Source organism: Branchiostoma lanceolatum, chromosome 16 (assembly GCF_035083965.1).
Source record: "Branchiostoma lanceolatum isolate klBraLanc5 chromosome 16, klBraLanc5.hap2, whole genome shotgun sequence".
Taxonomy (NCBI): Eukaryota; Metazoa; Chordata; class Leptocardii; order Amphioxiformes; family Branchiostomatidae; genus Branchiostoma; species Branchiostoma lanceolatum.
This window is the reverse complement of record NC_089737.1, coordinates 11,808,311-11,822,567: the sequence shown is the minus strand read 5'-3', so window position 1 is coordinate 11,822,567 and position 14,257 is coordinate 11,808,311. Positions and strand designations below refer to the sequence as shown.

General features: G+C 40.6%; 1 protein-coding gene and 1 long non-coding RNA gene across 2 annotated transcripts; both read right to left on the bottom strand.

Moving 5' to 3' along the window:
* Window positions 1–85: 85 nt before the first annotated feature.
* Window positions 86–3,900, bottom strand: LOC136421933 (uncharacterized). Its single transcript, XR_010753544.1, has 2 exons — window positions 3,787–3,900; window positions 86–2,336 (listed from the first exon to the last, which is right to left on the bottom strand). It is a non-coding gene; the product is annotated as an uncharacterized lncRNA (long non-coding RNA).
* Window positions 3,901–4,211: 311 nt separating this feature from the next.
* Window positions 4,212–14,256, bottom strand: LOC136421914 (uncharacterized). The gene is made up of 5 exons (XM_066409486.1): window positions 14,159–14,256; window positions 11,016–11,155; window positions 6,946–10,446; window positions 6,178–6,308; window positions 4,212–5,606 (listed from the first exon to the last, which is right to left on the bottom strand). Exons 2-5 carry the CDS (start codon window positions 11,142–11,144, stop codon window positions 5,360–5,362), a joined length of 4,008 nt encoding a protein of 1,335 aa, XP_066265583.1. The 5' UTR covers window positions 11,145–11,155; window positions 14,159–14,256; the 3' UTR covers window positions 4,212–5,359.
* Between the last annotated feature and the right edge of the window lies 1 nt (window position 14,257).

The following is a 14,257-nucleotide window of genomic DNA, read 5'->3' as shown; positions in this document are numbered from 1 at the left end:
TATTTATCAATAATAGCATGGTGCATGCAATATGTGTTCTATGATGTATTGTTGATTAATCCTGTTAAATCAACAAACTTGTAACTTATGAGAGGCTTCCAGATTTTATTATGTAAAAATAGTATAGTACATGTTCCGTTTGTACTGCTGGATGAGACAGTCAATAGCAAAACATATGTATTTCTATAAAGGAGCAACTAACATTTCTGTAAGTAAGTAAGAACGAACATTAGTTTATGGAAGCATATTCAAAAAAATATGATATTTATATAAAAACATTATCTTATCTCAGGATTAGTATATCTCATTAAAAAGGTATCAATTAGCTATAATCCGTACACAATACGTTCGTTGACTAATCTATTTTACTGAATATCAAATATGGTCGATTGAAAACGTTAGAATTTCTAATGATGTTTAAACATTACATTTACATAAAGACGTATCAAACAAAGGTATTGTTTTGTCTTTGAACAAAACATTTTCAAACGTTTAAGATCAAAATATTCATCGATAACTCATAACTTATCTATCTACTGTAGTACAATTTATGTTTTAAAATCGCACGAATGAAACTTTCCACATACAATTGCAATAGGAAGCTAAGAAAGAAACACAGTCAAGATTGTGAATTCTCGGTAAGCCTTTAAGATCACACCTTTATAACATTGATAGCAAGTGTGGTCATAGCTATCACTCTTCATAGGTAGCTAATAATAACAAATATATATAACCGTATGATAATATGTGCTACAACGCTACAAGTTAGTATGGAATATAATAGCTGTTAGAATAAAATTACAACAAAATCTAAGTTTACATTAGTATTGTTATCATTTTTATCATATATGGAGACAATAGGTAAAAACTATACATGTATATAGATAATATAGCTAAAATAGGCCCTTATTGGCTAGTATAATGACGTCGGGCAATGTGGTTAACCAAAGCCTGTTTGTGGCCAATAGCATAATCACAAAGATCACACTTGTAACGTCTATTCAGACTCGGTTTCTTATTGTGAGTTTTCAAATGAAGACTCAAGGAAGACGCGTACGCCGTCTTAAACTCGCACATCTTACAAACATACGTCTCATCGTCGCAGTGCTTCGCCTTGTAGTGCATGTCTAAGTGTTGCTGTTTCGTAGCCCCGAAATCGCACACTTCACATTGGTACAACACCGAAGCGTGCGTCTTCATGTGAGCGGATAGTTGGAAGTTATATTTGGCCTTGAAGTCACACTTGTCGCAGGCGAATGACAGTCCCTGTGTATGTTTAGCCATGTGGATGTTGAGATGCCCTTTCTTTGCAGCGCGGTAGTCACATTCGCTACACTTGTACGGTCTTTCACCAGTGTGGGTCCTCATGTGGGTAACCAGATGAGACTTGTGGACCGTCCTGTACCCACATTCACCGCACATAAACGGTAGAACCCCCATGTGGACCCTTTCGATATGTTGTTGTCGCGCCATGTTTGTTTTCCAACTACCGTCACAGTGTGGACACTTGTACGGTCTCTCGCCAGTGTGAGTCTTCATGTGTTTGTATAGCGAACTTTTGTGCGCGCTGCGAAAAGTACATTGTTCACAATTATATGACGTAATTTCGGTTGTATGTTTCGACACGATGTGTTTCCTCAAAACATCGCGTCTCGTCGCTGCATAGTCACATTGTTCACAGGGGTATATTCTCTCTTCTGCTCCGCGTTTGACCCCCTTGTGAATTTCTCGACGGTGCCGAATTAGGTTGTTTATATGAGTTGCTACATGATCGCACTCTAAGCAGCGGTATTCTGTCATTTGTTGTTCTTCTTTTTGCATTTTTTCTTTTCTCTTCTTGCTCTTTTTCCGTTCATGCTTCCTTCCGTGACGTGTCAACAAACCCGCGTGTTCTGTTGTATAGGGACATTGGGAACAATAGTACAATTTTACGTCTTCCTTTCTCTTCTTGCTATTTTTCCGTTCGTGCCTTTTCCCGTGACGCGCCAACATACCCGGGTGTTCTGTTGCATAAGAACATTGGGAACATTGATACAATTTTACGTCTTCCTTTCTCTTCTTGCTATTTTTCCGTTCATGCTTCTTTCCGTGACGTGACAACAAACCCGCGTGTTTTGTTGTGTAGGGACATTGGGAACAATGATACAATTTTACGTCTTCCCTTTGTCCATTAGCTGTTTCATCGGTTGCATCATTCGTCTGAAAGGTCACTTCTGGTTGCGTCAGTTCTTGACTAGTGTAGTCCCATGAGTCGGGTAGCGAAGACGTATCTGCCCCCTGTCCTGCGTTCTCGAAGGCATTGCTCTGGGCACCGTTTCTTCCCGATTCATCCATTCCTGTAAAAAAAAAGAGTAAAGGTTATGGAAGTACAATTCTAAAAAAAAACGTGACAAATATAAAACGTGGAAAACATTTGTGACACGTCCTTACTGCTCACAATATATAACTACATGTATATCTACTAGAGAAAGTGTACATGAGGTGAAAGTGACAGATTATTGAAGTGACCCTTAGCAGTTCGTAAATCAATTTTTAAAATCAATTTTTAGAATATTGTTATAGCTTGTTATACTGCCCATGTCAAAATTCCAGTGTACTGTCTTGTCTTTGTCAGCAGGACTGGCCCTTTGTAATGGCCACAGGCTAGTTGGGCAGCCTTGGCTGTGTGTGCTAAACAGCCAAACCAATAAATATATAGATAACAGGTAAATCAACTTGGTCTCGTATCGTTCGTGCCAAGGACATTATATGGTCCTATGTTCTCACACATGCAGGAATAAAGTAAAGATAAAGGAACCTTACAAAATTTAGAGACGCATCTGTATTCTCCTTTCCAAGACTTTTAAACATTTGACCCGTCGGAAACACACCTTTCTCAGAAAAGGTGTATTGTTACTTATCCGTAGTCATCATCATGAGTCACTTCCCTTACAGTTTCTCAGAATTAATGAGCGGTCCCCTAACTTCATCCAAATATGGTTAAGGCAGAAGAATTAGAAATAGCCAGTCATGAGAAACCCCTGCATTGAACTAAGTTAAAATGCAAATGAGTTGTTAGTGCACCCTAAGAAAATTTATTTCACAGAATTCTCATTGTCAGTCTTTTTTACGCCCCTTCTTGTTATGCTGATGTCATTTTCCTCGAGTTCAGGAAGCTAGTGACCCGGTTTAAAGTAAATCACTCTGTATTTCTGGACGAGCCCCAGATTTTGTTTGGTGAATCATTAGGCTTATATCCGCTCGTCTTTCCAAGTCCAGCACCAAGAGGCCACGTCTAGCGATATAATACACGTTAAACAAGGACAACAGCAACAACAACAAGTAACTAGGGTGACTAATTTACAAGATGCATGCCATGGAAGATTATAACGTTTTCTGTGACGTGGTTGCGAGCCAACATTCGCGACATTTCCCAATAATAAGTTCTATCAATATACACGAACATGTTTGTATATAAAAAGTGATCGATGTGTTGAATGGACCGCTATTTGACAGTGATCCATCGCCGTGAGGCATATGCATAATGTCTTGAGTTACCCGAATTTCATAAGTAGTAGATTAAATACTATCTGTAACTTCAGACTTGAGCAACAGATCCTGACAAGCATAAAACGTGCAAGTTCGCTACCTTCACCCATAATTATGAGTTCTATTATTAGACGGTCTTCCAGACCTCCTCTGCGTTTATACATCTCATCAAATAACGCCTTTCTCTTCCCAGAGATGAAACTGACTGTTAGTATCCTAACAGAATTATCAAGAACATCATACAAGTAGTGTTCTTACCTTCAATAAGACGCCGTTGATGGTGTGGGGAAAGGGTCGAGGAATTTCGAGCTGTCAGCCAGCCTCATCCCAGCGGGAGACTAAATTCCTTAGGTGTCAAAGGTTAAAAGTCAGGATACCCGCTTACCCTCATCGTGTCGTTGTAAAGTTATATCGAACTTTCCAAGCTCTTTTGACTTTTAATCAAGATGGTCGATTATTGTCATCAAACTTCCCAGGTTTCATGAAGATTTAGTTCGTCCTGGGTTGCTAACTCATTTCAAGACTGAGTGAACTGTCATCTTGAATTTTCACTCCACAAATATGTAGGACTGTTTTAAAAAAAGTCTTATTCACTGATGTCAATTCTAAGATGTCAATGATCGCAGACACACAGATGCATACCGAGCACACAAAAATGCCATCGGAACTTCAGAAGACTGGTATATCTCTTATCACCAACCAAGGGTTTAATTTCTGAGCAACTATAGAAGAAGTTCTGGTACATGTACAATATTATAAATAATTATCGTACAAAAATAAAGAACAGGGCTAGCCCTTTGTAATAGCAACAGGCTACATGTAGTTGGGCAGCCCTTGCTGAACAACAGTCGAACCAATAAATAAATAAATAAATGATAAATAACAACAGGACATCATATCTCAGCCACATGACACGATACAAAAACAGTGCAGTCTATTACACAATGGCATGTAACAGTTAACTCATGCAACTGAATAGATCTTTTCAACAGATAGATTTGGATTTTGTTTACAAGATTTTGTTCACAAAATCTATCCAGTTGCTATGAGTAACATCTGTACTGTGGATCTCATTACCTAGACGTAACTTTCATAAACGTAATGCAGTCTGTTGGAGAAGATAATGGGATTGTGACAGAGTGTCAGCAGTAACAGATAACTATGGTGTAAACCCAAGTCCACAGTAAGACAAATCTAATAACCTAAATTAAACTAGCGTCTTAACAAAAAGTTGATGCTACGGCTATGGAGGGGCCTAGTTTCAAAAGCCTGGACAACCTTAACTGAACTATATTTAACTTAGACCTTATACATTGAGTTCAAAATGCCCATATATACAAGATACATGTTTTCACGAAAGGAACTTAAAATATCTTATACATAATTAGAATGAATGTTCTCCATTTTTTTCATATCACATCTAACTTAATAAATATATAAGATAAGATATCTACGAGTTTAGAAATGGAGGTTAATCGTGTGGGTCTCCGGTCTAGTCTTTTACAGCTGGCGCTGTAATCACCTATTGAACACTGAAAACCCTAACATAATTTTCATCACTGCTTTGGTTGATAATTTTCCAAATAGAGCCCTTTACCAGGATAATCTAACTAATATCAAACATAACTGGAGTTTAGAAATGGTGCTTGTTTTTGTCTCCAGTCTAGTCTTGCAGCTGGTGATGTATTCAAGTCAGCAATTTTAAAAACCCTTGCTCTGTGCACGACCCACATTTGTGTGCTCAGGTTCTTCTACATTCCAATCCTGTATCCGCACACACCACACATAAACGCTACCGGTATCTTCTCGAGGTGCTTGGTAGCCAAATGGTTTAGAAATGGTGGTTGATCATGTGGGTCTCCAGTCTAGTCTTGTAGCTGGTGCTGTACTCACACAGCGAACACTGAAAGCTCTGCCCTGCCTTGTGCACGACCCACATGTGTGTGCTGAGGTTCTCCTTCACACCGGTCCTGTATCCGCACACACCACACATAAACGGTAACTCCTCGTGGTGCTGTGTCGCCACGTGGTCGTCTAACGTCTGCTTGGCGGCCGCGGAAAAGCTGCACATGGCGCATCTGTATTGATATAAATATACCGTATTGATGCAATGTTTTAATCCTAAGATATGTATGCAGATACACACTATGCACAAATATCCATATCCCCTATTTATTCAAATTTTCACAAGTTTTCAAAAGATGTAACGTTCTGTCTTTGGTTTAAAGAAAACACATTTGTACAATAAGATGCCTTTAAGTGTTGAAACAATGATATGATATTGAGTTTGTATGCAAATATCATGAAGCCAGCCTTTTGTAAATAACAAAAAATCCATACTGTTTAGTCTCACACTCTCACTCTCTCTCATACTATCATAGCTTAGTTCTTCTCCCATAATTCTTTAGTCTGCCGGTTCTATAAAAAAAGATCCACCTTTTGTTATATTTATTTGCCAATGATACTGTTATCATAACTTTTATGGATATTACTTATAGCTCATTTCTGTCCCTTTACTTATTGTTTTGGATCCGTGGCTTATGTTATATTCCTGTACTTTGCTTTTCTCTTGTTTTCTATTATGTGTTGTTCATTTTGTGAAATGAAATTTAAAAAAAAAATATTTAAAATTAAAACAAAAAGATCCACCTGTAGACGTTGATCTCTGCATGGTCCCGGAGGTGGCACTGTAGGTTTGTCTTTAATCGTGTCTCGAACGGACAGAACATGCACTTGTGGACGACGCCTCTCAGCGCCCGCAGTTTCATGTCAGATTCAGTCTGGGGAGAAAAAAGGTAGATTTGATCGTGAGGCTTGTTTGTTTGTTTGTTTGTTTTTGTTTTACATACTCAGTAAACCACCTCTTGCCACCACACTTTAGCTATAGGTTTGTACATCCGAACAGATATACATGTATTAGATCCACTCACTCCGGGATGGACCCCTACTCTTTTCGATAAGTGTGGTGGGTTCTTTTACGTGTTCGAGACGGTGCTCTCCTCAAACACAGGACCTCCATTCAACATCCTAGGGACATCCCTAACTGAAGTTAGGTACTCATTTTCAGCTGAGTGAAGGGCGGAAATTCAGGTAAAGGGTACAACGTCAACAGGACGAGTCTTCTGGGCTCTGGGCCAAGACCCAGTGCCAATGTGCCACCGCGGTGACACAGGTTAGCTCTACCAAAGATAAAGATATGTTTCTATATCTATCTTTTTACACCTTTTATAATTGAGGTCTTAACAAATGATTTTCAAGTTACTGTTGATTGCACAATTACCAAATGAGTAAGTGCAGTCTTTTTTCATGCAGAAACACATATCTTTTGATATGACTACATTACCACAAGTAAGGGTACAGTACATGTTTGTATATCACTGGATCTATTAAAGTGTGCATAATGAAACAGTTACTCACTGATGCCAAGTAAAACTGCGGTGAGGGACCTTCCTGCCCTTGAACCTGGACATTCCCAGATCTTTGGGCTAAAACTTCCCCTCCTGGTGGCGCAAAAGAACCTTCATCCTCTCTTCTACTGGTCTGGGAGGGACGCCTGCCTTCTCGCCAGTCTTTCATGGCACTCACTATCCCCATGGGATCGTCTTTATCTGTCAATCCGTCTGACTTTAGCTGCTTGGCTTTCTTCAAGTCCTCCAGAAGAGCTCGGACTGTTTTTCTCTTCTGTGAATTCTGCTTTCTAGTTTCCCTGAATGTAGTCACGTAAGAAGAGAAGTCAGGACTCAGAAACCCGACATGGCTAAAGTGCCCGTCCTCTAGATCTTGGGACGAAGTTAACATCGTCCCTCCTGTCAAAGGTGTGGCTGCAGATGTGGAATCGTGTTGCTCCGTGTGAATCATAAGAAGACTTTGAGGCATTTCCTGTTGTACTGGGGTTGCAGTCATGGCTTGAGAACGCTCCGGATTTGCATGATCCACCCTTTCTTCACTTAATTCTTCCGAGTCTGTGTTGTCTTCAGTTTCCACCATGCTTTCTTCTTCCACTGAACTCCTTGCAGAATAATCTAGAGGTAAGATGGAACCAGTCTCAACACTGTCGTCTTCTTCAGTCTTGACAACTGGCAGAGATGGGACGCCTGAAATATGATCGTTGTCATTGTTAGTGGAGCTTGTCGTACAGGGAACGGTCCAATAGTCATCATCTGGTTCGATTTTCACCACCACATTTCCAGGAGGGTTGTTTGAGTTCTCGGTCTCACAGGGCTCTTGCACTGAACTTTCATTATCTTGAATAGATTGAGTACAGTCTTGTTCTTGCGATTGTTGTGTCACAGAGTCAGATGAAGTTTTGCCTGAGTTCTCTGGTGCAGATTGTTGGTTGAGTGTGGGTAACGTTTGTTGTGTTGCCACACTTGCTTGTGTGTGAGTGTTAGTTTGTCTCGTATTGGTGTGTGCATCCTTTTCCCTCTCCAAACTTGTAGCTGCACTTTGAAAGCTGTTAGAATTGTTTGCGGACAACATTTCTTGCATATTTTGATGATCGGGCTTCTTGGTTCTAGCTTCTGTAGGCTCTAACATTAGATTGGCTTGCCCCACCATGTACGGAGATGTGTTTCCGTGCACGTTGTCTTGTATAATCGTTGCCTGGAGGGTTTCTGGTAGTAAAGGGAAAGATGTGTGAGGAACATTGCTTTTGGACACATTTCCTTGCTCACCGTGAATATCTGCCGGCATTCTAGTACATGTACCTGGTAGAGAATTTTTTGCTACACTTTGTGCATGTTGTGCTTCCATATTCTGTTGTATGGTTGCTGTCTTAGGGGAGGTGCCTTGAACAAGTTGGTTTGGTCCTGCTGAAGCTTGTGCATGTTGTGCTTCAAGATTCTGTTGTATGGTTGCTGTCTTAGGGGAGGTGCCTTGAACAAGTTGGTCTGGTCGTGCTGAAGTTTGTGCATGTTGTGCTTCCAGATTCTGTTGTATGGTTGCTGTCTTAGGGGAGGTGCCTTGAACAAGTTGGTTTGGTCCTGCTGAAGCTTGTGCATGTTGTGCTTCAAGATTCTGTTGTATGGTTGCTGTCTTAGGGGAGGTGCCTTGAACAAGTTGGTCTGGTCGTGCTGAAGTTTGTGCATGTTGTGTTTCCAGATTCTGTTGTATGGTTGCTGTCTTAGGTGAGGTGCCTTGCACAAGTTGGTTTGGTCCTGCTGAAGTTTGTGCTTGTTGTGGTTCTAGATTCTGTTGTAGGGTTGCTGTTTTAGGTGACATTCCTTGCAGAGGTTGGGTTGGAGAACTGTAGACCACACCCGGTGCTGTGCTGCTATGGCAACCGTTAGTGACCATGCCCCTTTGTAAACCATGACGAGCGGATACAATGTTTGGTTGCGACCTCATCGCAGAGCTGAACGATCGTGCCCAGGTCACTTGATCTACCGGGACGTCTTGGGAATGGGACGGTGCAGTGCTGCTATGGAGACCGTTATTGACCACGCCCTTTTGTAAACCTTGAGGAGTGTTAGTCAGTACAACCTCGGGTTGCGACCGCATTGCGGTGCTGAACGTTCTGGCCCAGGTCACCTGATCTACTGGGACTTGGCCACAACGTGGCGGCTGGGGGCTTGGCTGACTCCCAAAGATTCCAGAGGGAATTTTCACAACCGGATTTTCCTGTCCCCGCAAGAGATCGACAGGCGTATTCGGGAATTTTGTTATTCCTGTCAGCCTATTTCTGATCATTTGTGCAGGTGGAGGAGGCACAGCCTGAGAAGTGACCTGAGTTTGGGGACTGACTTGCATCAGTAACCTGTTGGGCTGGCCACTCGTTAGAGGATTTCCACCTATTGGACCACCTATATGTGTACCCATGTTGCTTGGCATCATTCCTGGCAAATTATTTTTTAGCTTTGCTACATTTTGTGCAAATTGTGCTTGGAGGTTCTGTTGCGTTGGGGTTATAGGCGAGTTTCCTTGCACGAGTAGATTTGGAGAATTCTGGGCACTTTGTGATGTGTTACCTTGGATTCCTTGCAAATTCCCGGGTGAATTATTCTTTAGGTTTGCTACATTTTGTGCAAACTGCGCTCGGAGATTCTGTTGTGTTGTGGTTACAGGTGAGGTTCCTCGCACAACTTGGTTTGGAGAATTCTGAGCAACACTTTGTAGTGTTTTACCTTGAATGCCTCGCAAATTCCCTGGGGAGGTATATTTTGCTGCAGTTTGAGCATGCTGTGCTTGAAGATTCTGCTGTGTCGCTGTTATCGGTGATACGCTTTGGTTTGTAGAATTCTGGACAATCCCCAGCAAAGAGTTGTCATGGCAACCTTGGATTCCTGACATATTGCCTCGCAAAGCACTTCTTGCTTCATGTTGTTTGCGCTGTGCTTGGAGATTCTGTTGTGTTCCTGTCCTTGGTGACATTCCTTCATTTGGAGAATTCGGTACAATACTTTGTGAAGAGTTGCCATGGCAACCTTGGATTCTGGGCAAGTTCCCTTGCAAAGCACTTCTTGCTTCATGTTGTTTACGCTGTGCTTGTAGATTCTGTTGTGTTGCAGTTTTAGGTGACATTCCTTGATTTGGAGAATTCTGTACAATACTTTGTGAAGAGTTGCCATGGCAACCTTGAATTCTGGGCAAGTTCCCTTGCAAAGCACTTCTTGCTTCATGTTGTGTGCGCTGTGCTTGGAGATTCTGTTGTGTTGCAGTTTTAGGTGAGGAACTTCCTTGGTTTGAAGAATTCTGGCCAACACCCTGTGAGGTGTTGCCATGACAACCTTGGATTCCTGACCAATTTCCACGGAGGTCAGGTGCATATTGACCCCCTTGTCCATCTGACGCCCCATCTTGGGTTCTTGTTTGGGGCGAGTGTTCGCTGCCCGTGTTCCCCCTCAGATGTTGCTGGAGCTGCTGGTACTCACACACCATGATCTCATGCAGGAGGTGGATGAGCTCAGAATGTCGGAGCACCTGGATAAGATAGGATAACTTGTTTTAGCAAATACATTTTTTTTAATGATGAAAGAAATACCTTGCTAATTTACATCAGGTGCATACAGCATATAGCAAATGCTACTTTGTATGGTAATTGTACTAATACTGTAATAAATCTAAAATGTACATGAGATGAATTATTGAGATGCTTTTTATATGATACATTTGTATACACGTGTCTAAAGAGAGACAGTATAGTTCATATAACTCATATACAATTATCTCCAGTGCTAGTGTGTCTAAAGCCCCTATCTCAATTCTCATTGGACCCGCAGCACGTTGGTAACCTGACACTACAACCTAAATTGCATTTGTGTTACCATTGATTTTAAAATGGGAAATTACCATGCAAAATGTACAAGTATGACTTATAATAATATCTAGAATAAACAGACCACAAAGTGCACATAGTGTAAAATATTCTATCAATGAATCTTTTAGCACTCCAAACGCTCAGTTGCAGCGAGGTCGCCAAAGTGCCATGGGTCCAATGAGATAGGGGCTGATAAAGTAGTTTGTATTTGAGAACAGTAAGAGATATCTACCTTCTCCCTTCCCACTGCAATTTTCCGCCTGCGTAGTTCGGACTGGACTTCTTCAAAGTACAGTCTGGGGAGGACGGACATCGTCACCTCCCACGAGAAGCCGCATACTCCTGTCACTGTTGCAGACATTCTGACAGACTCTGAGGAAAGAAAGTAGTTATTATTGTTGCAAACATTTAAACACAGTGGACAGTAGAGATATACGGAGAAGAAAATCTATAATTTTGCTGCATATCTAATATGGTACTTAGTACGGAGCTTAGTCTGAGTGCAATTCAATTACTAACATTAACAGGGCTCCTACACTCGCTTCCTTGGAAACAATCATTACACGCTTATCTTATACAGTAATAGATACTACATGTATATGTCACAGTAGAGATTGGAATCCAGTAGAGTCCGGAACTCTACTAGTAGAGATTGGAATTCCAATCTCTACTAGTAGAGACTGGAATTCCAATCTCTACTAGTAGAGTTCCGGATTCTACTAGTTGAGATTGGAATTCCAATCTCTACTAGTAGAGATTGGAATCGGGATCTGAATATTGGGATTCCAATCTCTACTAGGAGAATTCCAGATTCTACTGGTAGAGATTGGAATTCTACCAGGACAATCTCCAATTCTGATAGAAGAAATTCGGATTGCATCAAAATGTTTTGGAAAATGGACTGAGTCGTTTCACACCTAAAATTTAGCCTTAGAAATTCACCATTACTATTTTAGGTTAAATACTGTATGTTTTAGATATCTAATAAACCTTCTGTCAAGACACATTGTAACCATGCGGATTGCCGTCCGGTCCAACCTTAGTCAATGGCTATTTGTAAATGTCACTGATATGTCAATCAGATACATTTGCATACGGCCATTATGGGTTAGTGACTCAATATGCTCAACCAGTTTTTCCAGTTCGTTAGTGACTCGGTATATAAGAGCTAATTCACCCCTGCCAAGCCAGTTCCAAAATTGATGTCAAAGTTATCAGATATCTAAAATATGAAATAATTCACCTAAAATAGTAATGGTGAATGTAGGCTTAGCTATGCTGCAATTTTAGGTGTTAAATGATTCAGTCTATTCTCCAAAACATTTTGATCGAATCCCAATATCCAGATCCCGATTCCAATCTCTCCTAGTAGAGATTGGAATTCCAATCTCTACTAGTAGAATCCGGAACTCTACTAGTAGAGATTGGAATTCCAGTCTCTACTAGTAGAGATTGGAATTCCAATCTCTACTAGTAGAGTTCCGGACTCTACTGGATTCCAATCTCTACTGTGACATATATATGTATATGGCCTGCATTGGTCAGTACTGACCATGTTAAAATCCTAATTCACACCAGCCCTACAGCTTTGACTAGAGCTAAACAGTCCTATATGAGAAAGGCAGTCGCTGCCACATACTGTAAGTTATAAAATCCCTTCCTTCCTTCCTTCATTTAATTCCAAAGCTTAATCCCATAAAGACTAATGATAAACCCTGTGTTCCATTTCGTGCATATATTCACAATAATTGTCACTCTGCATTCAGCAAGAATGAATAATTTATTGTAAGCCCAATGACTATATTTAAATATTTACGAGATCTGGGGCGATAAATTTGCTTCTTGAAACCAAGGAGGTAAAAATATTTTGCTGAAACCTTGTCACTGGCAAATTCTTTATCCATCAGGGCCCTAAAATGCTGCAAATAAAAACTATGAATTGCTTCAATGTAAATTAAAATGAACCAAGACTTATTACATTCACGTAAGATGTACATGTAGATTATGCAGGATAAAATGTGACAAGCGCACCGTCCAAACCAAGGAAACAGATGGTCATACATAATAGCTCATTATGGTCTAATTTATGCAAATTGGTGATTGGTATGCACTAATTGCACAGCTTGAAACATCCCTCTCAGCCATGCTGAAATTAAACATATGTTTGGGTGATTTCTCTTTTACTATTTAAAAAAAGACACTCAAGATAACTATGAAGGTAGGTAAATATGCAGAAAACTAAAAATGAAACAACAAATGTTAGTTAAAAGAAAACACTGATTTCTGTCTCAGAGTCTTTACAAGAGAAACAGGACTAATTATGATAATCACCGTGTGAATGGAGACAAAAAGCAGATGCCTGGCTAGTGCATAATTTCATAGTAGCTACAAAAATTACTAGTCTAATAATGATAATCATGATCAAGAAGGTTATATTGAAATACATTTTATCTCCTTGGTCATACAACAGCATGTCAATCCTAATCCTACATCGTTCATAAATACAGGTATTTTATAATAATAATAATAATAATGATAATAATATCAGGTGTATTTGCAGCCAGTGCCACAGGCAGGTACCCAATGTGTAGGGTAATGAGGCTGTTTAACGTGTTCGAGGCACCTCCTCGAGCACGGGACCCCCGTTTTACGTCCCTCCCGGAAGACGATTTCGTGGAAAGCTTCGTGAGGCTACAGCAATCCGGACGTCCTTGGTTGGTCCCCCATCCAAGCACTGTCCGGACCGCGCGTTGCTTAACTTCCGAGATCGAGGGATCGGGTGTATCCAACGCGCCACGCGGCCGTAGCTCGTGTAACTTCATGTAGGGTTTAAGCTTAAAGCTGCTACAAGTAGCCCCACGACAGCTGTTTTCTTGTTTACATAAAGCAGCCACCTGTATTATTTCAGTGAATTAGCTACGAAGATTACTAATCATTCCTGAATAAATATGTCTTACCGAGTAAAACCTATAATCTTAATCAGCAACATGAAAGGCCTTAAATCATACACGTGGGCATATACAATGTTTACTAAGTACCTTGATTTTAGTATCATAATTCTGGTCTATTCCTCCTCAGAAATTTCCCGCAAGGCAAGGAGTTACTAGTACTGGTAAGCTATAGTCCACAAATCATGACATTTGCAGCTGGCCCTACTTTGAATCACAATGCACCCTGCCTTTCGTGCATAACCTTTATTGTTTAGCGCGTTTGTCACCGCTCTGTGCATGTATAATATATGCCCAATCATGCATATTTTCCTACATTCGGACTACGTTTGTGACTTATTATAAACAAAACGTAGCATTCTAAATATCGGAAGAAACTAAACAAAGATCTAGGAATAATCTAGGGGAATAAATAAATGTCTCATACCTTGATATCTGCAAGAAACCCCGGAGATTTGGTGAAAAACACCGGAAAACGGGAACTCCGAAAATCACATACTACACTGAGCAAGATTTTCATTCAACC